This window comes from Anas acuta, chromosome 3, assembly GCF_963932015.1.
Source record: "Anas acuta chromosome 3, bAnaAcu1.1, whole genome shotgun sequence".
Taxonomy (NCBI): Eukaryota; Metazoa; Chordata; class Aves; order Anseriformes; family Anatidae; genus Anas; species Anas acuta.
This window is the reverse complement of record NC_088981.1, coordinates 67,508,416-67,526,141: the sequence shown is the minus strand read 5'-3', so window position 1 is coordinate 67,526,141 and position 17,726 is coordinate 67,508,416. Positions and strand designations below refer to the sequence as shown.

At 38.3% G+C, this 17,726-nt stretch overlaps 1 protein-coding gene across 1 annotated transcript in view; it reads left to right on the top strand.

Annotated features, from left to right (window-relative positions):
* The first annotated feature begins 5,016 nt into the window (after positions 1-5,016).
* Positions 5,017-17,726, top strand: part of RFX6 (regulatory factor X6) — a 37,073-nt gene continuing 24,363 nt past the window's right edge. The window contains exons 1-5 of the mRNA XM_068677641.1: positions 5,017-5,289; positions 5,413-5,569; positions 7,271-7,394; positions 8,939-9,000; positions 16,259-16,336. Coding sequence (XP_068533742.1) covers positions 5,133-5,289; positions 5,413-5,569; positions 7,271-7,394; positions 8,939-9,000; positions 16,259-16,336 — 578 coding nt within the window. The 5' untranslated portion in view covers positions 5,017-5,132. The remainder of the gene's footprint in view (positions 5,290-5,412; positions 5,570-7,270; positions 7,395-8,938; positions 9,001-16,258; positions 16,337-17,726) is intronic.

Genomic DNA, 17,726 nt, shown 5'->3' with positions numbered 1-17,726 from the left:
GTTCAAACTATTGGAAATTAAAATTGTTCCTAGTAATGAGTCGCAGGGAATCAGAAATGGATTTCAAAAGCATATTTGAAAAGAAATAGGTGTTAGTGCACACCAAATAGCCCTGACATCAACACCATATCAGAGCTTCTGTGTAGTTCATTTTCCTGGGGAGGATATGAAGTGAAACAGTTTCCAGCACTTATGTAAATATCATGAAGTTACACAGGAACAAATCAATAACAAATTGTTTTTCTATTGCTTCATTTATCTTCAAAACATTTTTCAGTTAAACACACAGAATCCCTCAAGATGTTATTGGCAAGTCACACAGATGTAAATGAAGTTGAAAACATTTTTCTGCTGTGTGATGTGTTGGGAAAACAATAACAAGGGACACTGAAGCAAGATGAAATGCTGCAATATCTGGGTGCTGACATAAAAGTTGTTTCACATGTAAATCATAAACAAGAACTCTATTGTGCTACAGATCCCATATATCTGAGCATCTTATCCAGTTTGTGAATTTTGGTGGGATTAAACCAATATAAAATTCACATAAAACCATGTAAGGCTTCCTCACTACAGACATGGAAGAGAAACAGATTTGTGAAAGGATGATTTCTTCCAAGGGGTAATGTGACTCATATCAGTTATCCCTGTGAGATAACCTTGTTTCTCCACTAGCTGCAAAGGGAGACTGAGGTGAGAAGATGGGACTCAGAAAACTAACTCTGAGGCAGTTACACAAGATGTATTCCCATGCTTCCTGTCCAGGGACAAATAACATGATTGCAATTCAATAATAATTAAAAAAGTGCAATTTTGAAACAGGAAAATAATAAAGAAACAGATTCTGTGGATACTTCAACAGTTTTACTTCGTAATTTATCTTTCATTCAGCAATGAGCAGCATTGATGAGACCACAATTCTCAGTGTGCACAACACCAAATGATATTAAAATTCCTAACAATGCTCTAATGTTCATGCTATTATCCTGTATGTCCCCAGCTAGCCCAATTCTGCATCTGCACCCTTCCTTCCATCTCCCAAAGACCAAGATCACAAATCTTGGGTAAACTGTCCAAAACAGCCATACAGGGCTCAAATGGGAGAGTAGGATTGTCTAGCTGCCTTAGCTTTTGGTGTCTGTCCTTTGCTCCAGCAAAGAGCTGGAACACCTATTGCCACTGCTCAGGATTGGGTATGTGGATCTCAAAAGAGGTTGAGGTGGTGATTTTGTGCTGGGTTAGTCAGCCTCTGAATCCCAGGAATGGGATTAAAAAACAAGGAGGTTTTATCCCCATCTGCTGCATTATTTGTTAGATGCTGCTCTACTCAGATGTGTGCAGGGTAAAAAGTTGTTCCTGCTTCAGGAGGGTTAGTCCAGGAGTCTATTCTGGTTGTTAGATGGGCAACAGATCAAAACTTGAACTAAATTGTGAAGATTTGTTTCTAGCATGAAAACTATTCTGAAAACGTCAGTTTTGCTGTTCATAGATGTTTGCTAGAAAGGACTCAGAGCACTTTTCTAGCCATGATACTAGCCTTGGAAGACAGGACACGGATAAGAATACTAAGTGATAATGAAAGCACTGTGTTTTGTTTATATGAAATATGACCTTTCCATCAGGATGAATGCTTCTGAGATTACATCAAACAGCAGAAAACTAGGAATTAACTCCTTCAGGTAAAAAGAGTATTATAGAGTGTGGTAGTTATTTTGCAAGAAACCTTTTCAGTTGCCCTAAATCAATGCTTTCAATAGGCAGGTGTGACAACTTCTCACTTTTAAGGTTCAGTAAACAGAAGATGGACTTTTGATAGTTTGCTAATGCTGGATTAAGTGCTTCAGAATGCATTAGTGAGGCAAAGGCAATAGAGAAGCCAGGCAAATAAACATAAATAATAGCAAAGGTGTCGCTGAAGGCAGAGCTGAAACAAGAGATCTGCTCATCAGACTGGTAAATGGATTTGAAAATGGAAGTGATGTGGTACAAAGAGGGGTAGGAATTGTCTGAAAGAAGGCAGAGGGGTGAAATAAGTAAGATAAAAGGTGAAGACCAAAGCAAGGGTAACTCTTCTAGTTCAAATAATGTAAAAGCATCATTATTTCTGAGGAAGTTACAATGAAAATTGCAAAGTGGCAAAAAAAATTACTTGCAGGCTGCAAATCTGTGGACAGCTCCCTGGGCTATTTGGCTGGGTTTGGCAGTCCATGTCAGGAGTTCCTCGGTGCCAGTAATATACCACAGATGTACCACACCAGTATCTGAAATGTGACATTTAAAACTACTCTGAGAACTCCCTGACTACAAAGCATGACACGATGACCACTGAGCAGGTATTCTCTGAGGAATGGAAAACTTACATGGTGAAACAAAAAGGCAAAAATAAGTTCAGGAAAAGAGAAAAAATATGTTCCTTTTCCACTCTGATGTTCAAAATACTATCACAAATAAGATCTAGCTTGCTGGGATAGAGGAATATGGGGTGTTGGAAGGTCTTTCCTGTTGAAGGGAGATTGTTTGACACCAGTAAACATTTTTTTGCTGACAGATGTTCAGGATATGATGTGACCTGCCCTCACTGGAGAGCTTTACGGACCAGGGAGACAAACTGTTCTGGGAATCATACAAAGATACCTGTCTATAATCCTGCCTTGTTTTCATGGGAAGGGAAGGGAGGGACGATATGATTTCTTTCAACCTTTTATGTCTTTTGGCACTACTTTCCATTACTGTGAAAACGATGCAGTATGAGACAACAACCAAAATTTCAAGAACATCGGCAGGAAAGCTGTAGCAGAGGATAAGACACAAAACAAGCAAACCCAAACTTCATGATTGTACGTCATCATGACCATGCAAACCTACACACTCGTGCCAATAGGAGGGGCACGATACATCGTGACAAGAGTAATAGGCTCTGCTGGGCAGAAATCCCTGTGACTTCATACCCAGACACAGCAGCCATCTCCAACCTCGTGTACAGTAGACAACGTGGAGAAAAATATTTTCCTTAAAGCAGAGGGATTTGGTTATAATATTGCTGTATGAGTGAACAGTTCAAACACAAGAATTTCTCTTTGCATACTGGGATTAATCTTCCTCTCCTATTAATTAGTTTCATTGTCAAAGATTTTGTATGGAAACTTTTAAAAACAATTTGAGTTTATTAAAGGACACTGTCATATAAGAATATTTTACTGTATGTTACTTATTAAAAAAATGCCATATTTCTATTAAATACAGAGCAGATACTTTTCCTTACATATTGGCAGTGGATGATGTACTTTTCTCATGCAGGCTTTAAACATTACATGTTTACTTAGGAGCACTGCCTTACTTTTTTTTTTTTTTTTTCTTTACTGCTGCAAACATATGCTTGGTTTCATACAAAGCAGATAACACCACACAACAATCATGCACTGGCTTTGAAAGAACAAGTAGAGGAGTGTTTGTATGAGCCAGAAAAAGTTACTAAATCCAATGAGAACATCTATTTACCAAAATGGCTCTTAAATCATCAATTTTAGGTAAAGCTAATTAAAACAGTTTCTGGCCCTCAGTAACAGCAGGAAGGGACTATAAATGGTCGCTGCCCCGGGGTGCAAACTAGCTGGTCCCTGGACCAGACCCCTCACACAGTTAATCCCTGTGTGGTGATGGCTGGAATTTGTTAGTGTCATCAAAGATGTTCTGAAGAAACAGTGAGAGAGAATCCTGCTCTTACACAGTAAATGATACATTTAGTTCTATATTACCAGGAAGACATAGAATTGTGTAGATTCATCACAACAGTTAGTAGCTGGGACGTTTTATTATACTGTAGAAATACCGCTCTTCAAGGGCCAGGCTCTAAAGTAGTCAGGTCAGCCAAAAATCGCAGAGAAGTTAAAGGGCCAAATGTGATTTTGCTGCAACTTCAAAACAAAGCTATCAAAACCAGAGGCTGAACTGTCTCAAAGAGTTATGCTGAGAATTGATGCACAGGCAGAATTTTGTGCAGGCATAGCCATATGGACAATGTCAATATAGCATCACATATGAAGTAAGAAGGAGACGTGATAAATGTGAAGAAATGTTTAAATAGAGCAACCAGTAAGGAAGGAAGTGTATTTTACATAGGTATGGGCAGAGGAGTAAATGGCAACAGCAGAAAGTTCGTGTTAAATGTCATTTTTGACTCTGGGACTATCCCACAGGTGTTTGTCATTTCAGAAGCCTGTCACTCATCCTTGTGAAGCCGTTTGAGGCCTTTGGCAGATATGGGCACAACTGTGGTTTTGTTAAATATCGATTCGATAGGTGATATCTGGTCTGCTGATGTATCTGTGCAGGAGTGGAAATGATAATATTCGATCGCTTTGTACCATTGGTGGGACCGATGAGCTGAGGCGTTATGGAAGAGTGGAGATGGGAGAACAGCTCCTTGCAAGCCTCGTGCCTGTGACAGCCCAGCACTACCTCAGGGCTGAAAGAGCCTCTGACATTCATCTGGCAGCACACCCCAGGGCTGGTCACCACCACAAGCCATGCTGGAATCTCCCAGCCTTTTTATAGAAAAGAGCACAGGGCCCGGGATTTTGCTCTGACGAGGACGTACTAAAACAGGGGATGCTGCAGTGGTGATGCTAATTTTGCATCCAGCTGACAGCTGTCGTGTAGAAGCTGTTCCATCTTTCTGTTATGGTCCCTGGCCACCTCTCCGGGTGAAAAACATACTGAAAAAAATACTGAAAAACACCGGCACGATTTATTTGCACAAACCCAAGACGTGCTGTTCCAGCACCAACAGTTAAACCAGGCAATAAAGAACCACGGCGACTTAAGGAGCAGGTGCCGGGGGGGTGCCTCCTCCTCGACCCTCACAGGCTGGGGATGAGCAGAGCCCCCCGGGGCCGCCCTGGGAGGAGATGGCGGCGGGGCGCCGCTCCCTCAGGCCGCCGGCAGTTAATCATTAAGCCCCCCCGAGCCTCCCCGCACCTCGGCCGAGCCCCGTCCCCTCGGCACCGACCTCCCCCGGCTGCCGTGAGGAGGGAGGGCCGGCCCGGGGGCACGCCTGCCCCTCCTCGCCTCCCCTCAGGCTCCCGGAGAGCCGCTGAGGAGCCCATGGGGCGCGGCAGGTGCCGGTGAGGAGCATGGCCGAGGGAGCCGAGGAGGAGGGAGCCTTCCTGCGCCTCCCGGCCGGGCAGGACGAGCGCTACGCCGAGCTGCTGGCCGCCGGCTTGCTGCCCTGCGCCCGGGACGGGGCGGGCGCCGAGAGGGGGCTCCCGGAGCCATCGGCCATCAAGTCAGGTAAGGGGCCCGTGGGGAGGGCGCCGTTAAACGGGAGCCGCGGGGAGGTAGCGGCCCTAACGGAGCCCCCCCCCTCCACCATGCCCCCGGGCATCTCCGCTTCTTCCCTTCCCCGGCTCGCAGAGCTCCGTGCGGGCAGCGACAGCCTCTCGGAGGACGACGAGGATGGGGACGGCCGCGACGGCAAGCTGAAAGGTGCGGGAGGCAGCCCGGCGGCGAAGAGGAGCGTGGCGCAGATGATGAAGGACAAGAAGAAGCAGACGCAGCTCACCCTGCAGTGGTAGGGCCGGCCGGGCGCGGGGCTGCCTCTGACAGGGGGCTGGGGGCTTCCTGGGCTCACTGCCATCAGCCCCGGTACAAAGCAGCTCCTCCTTCCCCCTAAATTCCGATTATTTTATTTTATTTTTAATTACCAGAAGTTTATCCGTTAACAGAGATCTCTGTCACACCCGCACTGGCTGGGAAAAAGCGGGAAAGACCGAATTTATGCAAGAGAAAAATCACCAAGTATCGGCTTACTGCGCCTGAACCGACGGTGCAAGCATCCAGCAGAGACCTGGCAGGAGCTTACAAAGCTTCTCGTCCCGGGTGTGCGGGAACACGGTAGTAATCAACACATGGACAGCCGATTATACGTTATTTTGTTCCCGTAAAATCGGGTTATTCCTTCTTCCCAGAAAGGATAAGCCCAAAGGTCTTGAAAAATGCAGAAATGAAAAGTTACCTCAGGCTTCCCATTTGCAAATGGATGCTTTAATTAACTTGTATGTCCATGGCTGTTCGACTTCCATCATCTCACTATATATATTTTTACATTATATTCTACCACCCACAGACACCCTACCTTTATTTTATCTGGGCAAAAATTAAACAAGTAGGAGGTCAAATTCTGCAGACTTCAATTCATACAGGTCTTTACCTGTATGAATTGTCTGAATTGTCTGAAATGTCTGAAGTTAGGGAGCTAATAATGGAATAAATGGGAACTTGGTTACCAAGTACAGATGTAAATTTAGAGTTTTCCTTCCATCTGAAAAACAAACAAGAATAATCCAGATAGCGCAAATTTTTAATTTAGTCTACATCTGACTTCTTAGAGCAGACATTAAATTGTAAGGATTTGAGTCTTGTGAGTCAGTGCAAAATTATTTGGCATGCAGTGTTTATTATATAGTATTTTCATATATATTGTTGTAATTTGAAAAGAAACAAATTTATTACAAATCATTCTGGGAGTAGCAGATAATGGAGACTGATAAAGAAAAGAAATAGACAAGAGTGGAATACCTAGCTGTTACCAAGAGTTCAGTTAAAGGGAAGACAGACAATTTTTACTTGTTTTTAAGATTAGACTTTGATGACCTTCGCCTAAGCACTTGGCTTCTGTAAATTGATGTGTAAAAGTGCACACCCTCCAGAAAATGTCAGATCTTTTATTTTCAGTATGGTTTGGTCAAGAAATAGCGCCAGGTCCAGTGAGGAAACTAAAAAGCAAAAGTAGGAAGAAAAGAGACATAACTCTAGGTATTAAAGATAGAGAATGTGCAAGTTCAAGCCCCTGCTCTGATCAGAGGACAGCCTTAAACCCATTTTTTTCACAGCATAGTTAGTACTCATATTTTCAGAGCAAGGCTGCCTCTGAGGTGGTAGTCATTTAAATCAAAATTATTTAAAGCAAAAGTGTGTAGACTTTGAAAAAGGCTCATTAAGAATAAGGGACCTTATGTTTGAATAATATATATGTTATATGTTTGTAATATGTTTGAAAACCCCATGTTTTCCATGTTCTGCAACTTCCCTAAGCATGAAATGTGGAGTCAGTCTCTTGTGCCTGTCTTGTTCATTAGAAACTCATCTGTGTGCTGTCATGGATATCTTCAGTAAAATGAAAAGGAGGGCAGTGCCATAAAAACAGAAGGAAAGTAAATTGGAGAGACATGATATGTTGCTTTTTACTCTCGCAGTTTCTTTCTCTATACAGGCTGGAAGAAAACTATATTGTCTGTGAAGGAGTTTGTTTACCAAGATGCATCCTTTATGCACATTATTTAGACTTCTGCAGAAAAGAGAAGCTAGAACCTGCTTGTGCTGCAACTTTTGGAAAGGTAAAGAGTAAAAGTCTTCATAATTCATTAGACTAATTCTCAGAGATTCTAAAACAAATAGTTTGGTACACCTGTGTCAGGTACACCTGTTAAATTATTATTTTTTTTTCCTACTGCTAATGCAGATGGAGTCAAATTAATCACTACTATAACATATGGAAGGATTTCATGACAACAGCTTTAGGGGAATGGAACTGAAGTTCCCTTTGATTTCTCTCTCTCTCTCTCTTTTTCTTTTTTTTTTCTTTTTAATGGTGACATTAATAGGGCTCATTCCACAAAAACCAATCTGATATGGAAGACACTTTTAATTATACTAAAGGGAGTGTAAAGTGAGAAGTGACACAATAAGCAATATAAGAAGAGGAATAAAAATTAATAACACAAAGAGCTCCTGAATAAAAAATTGTTGATTCATCCTCTTTTCTACCCTTCCCTACAATTAATCCTGAAATCATTTAATGAAAGGGAGATGTGAACTCTTCAAATTAAACCCTGAGTAGTTAGTGAAACAGGAAACCAAAAATGTTTCAAGGATCATCTTTTTTTAAACACTCCTGATCTGTTCATTGTTCATAGATAGCAAAATGCATTAATTTAATTAAATAATAATAATGGATGTAAAATCCAGTTAATAAAATGAACTTACTTTTTCCTCTCAAATTTGATATACTGAGAAAGTATATGTCTAATTTTCATTACATAGTTTCAGTATAAATGAGGAAGACTGTAGCTTTCCATTTAAACATTGTTTTGACCATGATCTAGCTTTTAGATCAAGGTGTTAGTTCTACCTCTATTACTGAATTAGTTTTTTTACTTAATAAACCGTTTCCCTTAAGCATCATTTACAGGAAGAGTGAAATATTTTTAGGACACTAATCTCAATCTCAGGAGTCCACTGACCGAACAGTTTGCTTGATTTGGATTAAATCACAAAACATGATTTTTTTTTATATATGCAACATGGAGCATAACCAAAATTTCATAGGGTTTCAGAGCGGATAAGTATGTTTAAGCCTGTGCAGCCTTTTGATAGTGAAGGAGATAGAATTGCCCACAGGGTAAATATTTGCTTGCCTTAATCTTCAGATCACAATTTTCAAAACATAAATCACTTTATTTCTAGCTGTTTGACTTTCAAAATGGAATACCTAGCAGCCAAATCTTTCCCTCACTTCTGTTTAGATCCCTGAAGTGAAAGACACAGTTGTACTTCAGGGACCTGAATGGGGTAGGATCACAGTGAAGAAAACTAGACTTCACATTGTAAAAGGGAAAATTGAAAGGAAGAACACACAAAAAGGGTGGGAAGACTGGGGGCATACAGTGAGATGGACGAGGATGGAAGGACCCCTGCAGTGTAAAACATGCTTAATTGTTTATGTTGTGGCTTACATGTCACAAATACTTATTCATGAAATACAGTAGATTGCATATTTATCCTCCAGTTTCTTCCATGAAGAGTTTGCTTTTTTTTTTTTTTTTTAAAAAAAAAAAAAGTGTACCATTGTGAGAAATTAATACTGTTATTTTCTCTTTAGACCATTCGCCAGAAATTCCCTCTCCTTACCACAAGGCGGCTTGGAACAAGAGGCCATTCAAAGTAAGGCACAACTATCTGTGTATCCACTTACAGAATACATTCTAGGAATTAAATACATTTCCATGCCTCCTTAATGTGTAGTAATTGGTAGAGGAGATATTCAGATGTAAAACTGTTAGTGTTAACTTTCATGCACCTGATGAAACTGATACAGTGTTTGAATTTAAAACATTACTGCAGGCATAGTTACTAAAACTAAACTGATTAAGCTTCTAAAACATCATCATTTTCAAAGAGCCTTGCATTGGTTGCAAATAACGTGTCAAGATGTTATATATGTACATATATGTATAAAAAAATCATATAACATATTGTTACAGCCGTTCATCTTTCTATAAATAATGTGCTATTTAACTGATTTGCCTTTCGCAAATATGACAATTTTCAATCTGTTCTCTTGATAACAATAGTGATTTAATTCAAGACACCAGAAAAAAATATCTTCTTAAATTTAAAAGAAATTATATATTTGCACTTTGTTATGGATAATTTTTAAAAGCTCTAATCAGTACACAGTCTGTAGTGTAGGAATTTCATGTATAATGTATCCAGTAGATTTGTATATTTCAACTGTGGAATATTAGGCTGTGGGAATAGATATTTATGCATCACCTATGGCAAAATATTTTGCTGATTCAGGTTCTGACATCATGCTTTAGGCCATGACAAAGTTAGTGTAAAACTGTGGAGAACAGTTGGAACAACATCCCTTACATCCACTGTCCCATCAGTGCCCTCATACCAAGACTGCTGAATTGTCCCCAGTTTGACTTTTTTTTTTATTATTTTTAATTTAGAATGCTCCTTCTTAAGGAAATAAAATAATAATAATTAAAAAAAAAAAAGTGTGGTGTATTGATGTAAAAAACGTAGAGAAGTCAAAATAATGCTGTAGGGTATTGCTGATGTCAAGGTATGAATTAGGTAATTTTAGGAAACCTCTGCCCTTGTTTGGGGAGTCACAAATACAAAAGTGCTATGTATTGCTCCAAACCAACACAGGTTCTGAGCTTTTCTTAGTGTTGTTCATTAAATTGTAGTTTCAATGTTTATTGATCTCTGTTTATTAAACAAACAAACAAAAATATGTTTAAACTTACTGTGCCTGTACCATTCTACATAAAATAAGGCTAGTTAAATAGTTTTATTCTTTTTAAGTAACTTTCAAAAAACTTTAAATTTGGGCTTTCAGTCCCAAATCTAATTCAGATCAGATCCTTATCTGTAAATTTCTATTGATTGCAAAATAGGTTTGTCCTAAAAATAAGACAATGCTATGAGGAGCAAATTAAGACAGGCATTGTGTCCAGCTTTCTGTGTATACATAGAAGTCAAACATTTATTATTAATGCTTATATTTTGAGATATACATGCCTTTAAAAATGTGAGTAAGAAAAAAAAAAACTTACAAGATTGTGGTTTTCCTAAGTGCTTTGTAATATATTAGGAATGTCTGGAAGATGCATTGTTTACTTTAACAATTCTGGAGGGGTTGTTTCATGTTGTTATGCTCGCCTCTTTTCCTACCTTAGAAATATCAGAAATAGGCAGGTAAGACCACCCTATTTTTGATGAAGAATTCACTGGAGATGCCATTAATGAATTTTAGGTTTTGTTGATATACAAAGGTGGGAAATAATTTCAATTACAATTTTTAAAAGACATTATTTCTTTAGTATATCTCATATATTTATTTTAATAAATCATTAATAAAAACAAATCCAAAGGAAAGCCTACATAGAATGTTTTCCTTTCTATAATACAAGACAATTCTTGTTTAGCTTCTGCCACAGTCTTACAAATTTGTAATCCATTGATTTTTTTTTTCAGGAAAAAGTATTATAAAATCTATTTTGTAGTTGCTGAAGAGAGAGTTTTTGAGGAGAGTTACATTTAGAAGGGTAGTTTATAGGGGAAAGAGATTTAATGGAGTGTCTGCTGTGGTAAAGTTGAGCTATAGTTACAGGCATAAGCTACTGTAGATTTAGTCAGCTTTGCAGATGGACAATTGCTGTTGTGTTTAAGTTTTTAGGAGATCTGGCATTTATAGTCCCCAGGAATATTTGACAACCTACTCGTTCGTCAATGTCTCGGTTAAGTCTTACATTCATAACCCAATGTATTTGGAGAACTACTTTCAAGTCATAATGAATGAGAGAATACAAGGGGAAAAGACTGCCAAATGCTCATTATATTTTTGATCTGACATATCTAATACATTGATAAACAAGATCCAATCAGGATCCAAACCTCCAAAAATGTCATGTATCTGCATAATTTAAAGTAAAGGGGTGTGTTTCAAAACATGTTTTTGACATGGGAATCTCGCCACAAAAGTAATTGTGTCAGTGTAATTCACTTTTCTCCAAGACTATCACAGAAATGGGCAGCTTTTCTTCAGCAGATCCAATAGTCCTACTGACCTTGGTGGTATTATGTGCCATATTTTCATATGGATTAACTGTTCTTGAGCAATTTCCTCAAAGGGATGAGGCATCAGCAGGTTTTGTTTGAACATCTGGCATTTGTTTCTCCTTTTTTTTTTAACTAGATTTTTCCTCAGAGACTTTTTGTCTGCAGTTCTCTTTTCCACTACAGTAGATTTACATTGTTCTGGCTGTGCAGAAAAGAGCCTCATAAAAGGCACAAGTGACAATATCTTCAGTTCAGAGACTGAATACAGCAGCAAATAGTCACAGAGAAGCAGTAGTATAAGCAATAACCAGTATCTCTGATGCTGTGGATCATATCAGAACCATAGTCTCACTAATAAGGAACAAAGTCATTTCTGCTTTAGCCAGGTAGCAGTTAGTCGTACAAGTATCATTTATGGAAGTATTTCCATTAAATTAATATGTAAGGTAAGGGACAGTTCCATTAAATGACTAGTTATTCTCTGCTTTTATCAGCTTGAACTCTAGATGTTATAAGATATGTTACTGGGACTGGTAAGAGACACTTCTTACTAGTGGTTAAATTCTATTTTTTTAAAGCGTGATAGTGGAGTGACATTGTTTTAGTTCTGTTGTTACTGTCGTTATTTTGCTATAATATTAGGAGGAGCAGTAATAGAACTAACTATTCCTGACAGAGATGTTTAGTGTGGTGGCATTGCCTAGGAGGCAATCAATGTCCAGTACTCAGATGTTGCAGAAGCATGAAAGGAAGAAGACAATTACTTTCTAATGGAATCGTTATTCTTATAGTGCTAAGAAAAGCTACCTCCCTAGGAATAAAGCACCTTACTGCATACTGTATGCATACACAGTAACACACTGATAGAGCCTGGCTGTGGACAGAAGAAAACAAAGAAAGTCAGTTCCCTCTTCCAACTATTCCAAGGTGACAGCCGTTTTTCTTCCACACCAAAACAAGTCCAAGCTCTTTCTAAAATTCACATGAACTGAACTTCAGAAAGTATTGCTGATCTAAGCTGAGACACAGGTGCTGCTCTAATGTGCAAGAACTTACATCAATGTTAGTTCTGAGCAGCATTTCTCATCTGAGGTTCTGGATAAAGGAGGGCCTTAAAATGGCTCTAATAAATACTTTTGATTACTTGAACTTTTGATTATTGAGAACTGTCCTCAGAGTCTCTCTCCCTCTGTGTTTACATACAACAACCTATTTGCACAGAGTGCACACACTCATTTAAAGAGTTGACCAAGAAAGTACAAAAAAATAAACACAATTTTGTTAGCAACACTACCCATGCTGCTTACTCCAGATTGCTGAATAGCAGGGGAAGACTTCTGTATCCCTGCTGAATGGCAGAAGACCCAAACCTGGAACAGGTTCCAAATCCACCTTTTTGCATAGGCAATGTTGAACATGCTATGCTACTACTAGAATTTAGTTATATTTTTCATGGTACATGAATTACCTGGAGCAGCTATTCAGGAAAATGAACATACTGCTCAGACCATACACACAGAAGGCTGTTTGAGCTCAAGTTACAATTTAATTTCTTTGTAGACTTTGATCAATGTTGAATCTTAGCTTTTATCCATGATGTCTGAAAACTATTATCTTATTTATTAGGAGTGATTTAGTGGGTTAATAAAACTGATATGGCAGCTGGCCCCATGATAACAAGTTATTGCAAGTCCCTGAACAGCTTAAGCCTATCATTTCCTTATCAGCTATCATTTCTGTCAGTGTATGCTAAAATCAGGGCTACTAGCTACATAGGAACATATGTTATAATAAGCCACTGAAATTAAGAGAAAATCAGTTTAGTTTGTTCTTTAAAAGGTTTGTTACAAAAATAGGGAATAAGTTCCATATGATGACTGTTTTCCTTTTATGAATTATACAATAGAAATATGAGTGGAATGTACATATACTGTACATAAACATATAAATACACACATAAAGACATAGAAGGTACTTGAAGATGTAGGTTAAAGATATGGTCAGTGTGTCTGGAATGAGTCTACTTCAATCAGCAAGGAGTAAAAAGTCTAAAAAGTCAAAAATCAACAGGGAGTCAAAGCTATTCTAAGAACTTTGGAGTGTAAGAGAATAGAGATCTTTATACCTTATTCCTCTGTGAAGTACTCCAGATAGAACTTTAAAAGTACAGATTATAATTTATTTATTCTTTTATTGCTTCTGTGTCATGACTGGAAAGCTGTACTTTTTTAGTACTAAAAATTCAAGGAAATTAGAAGGATAATTTCTGTGCCTTTAAGACACACTGAATAGGTACTGAAAAAAAATAATCTATTCTGCAGTTTGAAAAAAAGGTCACAGGGGTAAATTCTGATATCTTGGGGCATTCCAGAACAGGAACAAGTACTGTACCTGCCATCAGAAACCTGAGCATCCGAATCATACAACAGTTCCTGTTTCTAGTCCAAATATATTTATACTGAATTAGATGTGAATAATCTAGATATCGAATCCTAACTTTGTAAAAAGCTACTGATTTTCTTTGGCCTCTGGCCCACTCCAGCTTTAACAGCAGGGAATTCCAGTTTTGTGGCGAAAGTGTGAAGTTTTATTTTTAGAATTTACAAAATGACATGTGATTGAGAGATTTGGGATGTTGGAATGAGATGCAGGCCACTGCTTGTTAACATAGCTAATTACAAAGAAATTACTCTGCCTGTAGCAATTTTAAAGAACTGGTCACAGCTCTATTTAGTTTTTCATCCTGTGCAACTTCAAGTTGAAGTAAATGCTATTATTTCAAAAGATCCATACTTACATATTTTTAAAACTTCTTGTGTCACATTAAAACTAACTGAATTTCCATGAAAGAGGAAAAAATGTTCATGCCTTTAGCATTTTTGCCAGAACTCTGTCTAATATTTGGAATTTTCAGATTCAGGTGTTTGGCTCAAGTCCATCTGTTTAATACCCATAAATCAAAGCGGTTGGTTTAAAACCTTCAGGACTTTAATTCACGACAGAGATGACGCACTACTGTATCTGAGATGGAGGCCAACTGTCCAGCATTATGACATTTAAAGAAAGGTCACATTTAATGAAAGGCATCCTAAACCACCTTGAAGTGTCTCTTTGATTTGATCAGTGAGCTCTGACTTCACTGGGTAAAAAGAGAACTGTACTGAGCAGATGGTCCTATGAGCTTCTGAGTATGAACAGATATTTTAAAATGCTCCGTTCACCACATCACCATTCATCAGAGAAATATGCTAATGGGGAAAGAAAACTAACAGTAGAGAAATAATCAAGAAACTTTTGGCCTTCCTAAGGGTCACCAGGTACCACCGTGTTCCAGTGGTGCTATGTATACTCATCAATTTCAGATGAACAATAAAACCTGTGATGCCATAGGTTTATGCAGCCACTTTATGCCACAATTTCTTGGCTATAAAATCCTGAGTGCACCCAACAGACTGTCCAGAAACAGAATGACTCTTTCTGCCAAGATTTTCAAAGACACCTAGGCTAAGCAAACGTATTACCCTAATGAACATCTCCTTAATATATATCTAATGCCTTTAGTCAGCATTGTAAATGTAAAGCATTTGAGGTTTTTGTATTTATCTGCAACTATCCTATACAAAAGCAAACAGAAAGATTGTGAATTTTTGTTTATTTTTGTTTTAAATGGGCATCACCAGGAACAGCAGAGATGAGCTGAAAACTCGTGTGTTCTATAAACTATTGGCCAGAGGATTTGTGTCTTAGGAGTAAACTTTGATGCAAGTCTTTGAGATGTTTCAGTGAAATTAGTGCAATGATGTTGCAATGTACTCTCTGTATGTTATGTTTGGTTTGCAATCAAGGTACTTCAACAGCAAGTGGTACTTTGAAGCAGTTTGGTTAAACTTAACTGCTATGGTGTTTTCAAGATGATTTTAGTTAAAACCAAATGATCCTTAATATGTAGTCCATAACATTCTTAGACAAGTTTGGTTTAACTCCACTTTAAATGTACTTTGTTGAATTTTTAAGACAGGGCCTATCACCCTTGATAGATGAACTCAAGCAAACTTTGCTATGACTGGAGAAGAAAGAGCTGCCCCCAGCTTGCTCTCCTGCCCTACTCCTGAAGGTCACTTCTTTTGTAGAAAAATCAGTGGAAAGCAGTATCTACAGCATAGCTAGTTTTCTTAGCACCAACCCACCCTCTTCAGTGTCTTTGGTTAAGATGTGCTCAGAAATGCAGAAGCTGAGCAACAAACATTTCCTTCTTTAATTTCTGTTTTTGGAGCAATAATCTCCAGGAGAGCAGTGAGGGAAACAATTGATAACTGCTTAAGCAACTAAATAATGCAGCAGTCAGTCAGCCTACAACCTGAGAGATGAGTGGATGAATGAGATATTAACATTTCTAGTCTTAGGGGCCTGAACACTAATTTATAGGGGAGAAAATTACTGGGGAGTTATTTTTAACTGAAAAGTGCTCTGTAGAAGTCTAAACATAACAGCGGTAAGTCTGGTAGATTACACCTGATGGATCAAACCCTTGCAACAAACAAAATAAAATGAAAGAGAAAGCATGTCAGGGAAAAGAGATGTAACATGTTTCTGGGACATTTGTTCTACCAGAAACATTCTTGAAAGAGAGAAAATGTTTTAAATTTACAGAAGATGCTAGCCTTGAATTTTGGATCAAATCGTGACAATACTGTTTTCTATGAGACCAGATTTTTTCTATGTTAGTGAAAGGAATAAGTGGAAACTGTAAAGAAAAGCTTTCATGTAGCATCAAAAACCAATTTGACAGTCTGTTTTATGTCACACAGTAATAAAAGCACTCTTTTTTTTTTCTCTTCCACAGGTATCACTATTATGGCATTGGCATTAAAGAAAGCAGTGCATACTACCACTCTGTGTATTCTGGAAAAGGCTTAACCAGGTACAATAACATAACATCTGAGGCATAGCTTCTATCCCTACTTTAGAAAGATGGTCAATAAAAATGTAACTTTAAACTTCCCTGAGGAAATCATAGAACACTAAATGATATCAGAACTAATGTTGTTGTATATGTCAGTGACTGGCATTCACAGATTTAGGGAACGGTTTGCTCTCTAAAGATATTGATTTAATTTAACATCTTGATCTAGATCTTTTGCTTGTATCTTCCAGTATGGCCCCATTGAAGTCAGAGTAGAGCTGCATCAGTTTACATCATAAGAGGATTTGTTAGTGTAAAGCAGCAAAACATGGTTTCCAGAACACTTGTCTCATTTTGTTTGCTTGTGTGTCACCCTCCAATTTCTTTCCCCAGGACAGCTTCCCATTATGAAACGTCTGGAGAACGGTGTGAAGCTGGCACCTGTGGGCAGGAGGGAGGGGTCAGTGTAGATTAATATTTACAGATCCTTTGACTGGCTAATATCAGTTTAAACCTAACCCAGGAAGCTCTAATTATATTTATTTAAGGGACAGCTAGCAGGATCAATACGTTACGATAGCTGCCTGTTGGTTTGCCAAAGATTAATAGTTCGTAAAACAAATGTCTCTGTTCACATATGGCTTGAATGACGGCTTTCATTGTCTACGGCAGTGTGCCTGTATATGTGGGGACTCTGAGAAAGGAAAGGAATAAGGGATTTTATAAACACACACAGAAAATTCAGTTGCTGGCAGATTCACGCTATATCCAAAGATACTTTTTCCAAACAACAGGGCAAGTGTAAAAATTGAGGGGAATGTTGCCAGTAATGCTGAAAAAGTGGGATCTTTCTACTGCAGGACTTAAGGTATAAAAGATTAGAATATGCCATTTCTCTATCCATTATTTATCCAGAGCTGTAGAGGTATTCCTGGTACACAGCTAGATGCATTTTTTTCTGTAATGCAGCATTATCTTGAACAAATTGCTCATTTAATTGACTAAAAACAGTTATTTTCACTTAAAGGAATATAGTCACTCTTAGTCCTCAGCTTTACGTCAGACAGTTTTCATAAGTATTGAGTATATCAGAATTTTCATTGAGTATATCAAAATTTTCATGAGTACTTACTGTTCTGTCAACCCCTATTTCAAATGAAAGACTCTTACACACCTTTGAAAATCCCACCCTCTACATATCTGTATCTTTAGGCAATTTATGCCAAATCCACCAAAAGAATCATGTCTGGAAATTCCTAAAATTCGGGTAAGTTTTTCCCCCAAGAAATGTACAGATTTCTCTAGTTGTCCCTACAATCATTGTGAAGTGCTTTAAAAATGACCTCTAGAGAGATCAGAAAATAGATAAGTCAGAAGAGCATCTAAGGTGCATCAGTAGCAGTCTCAC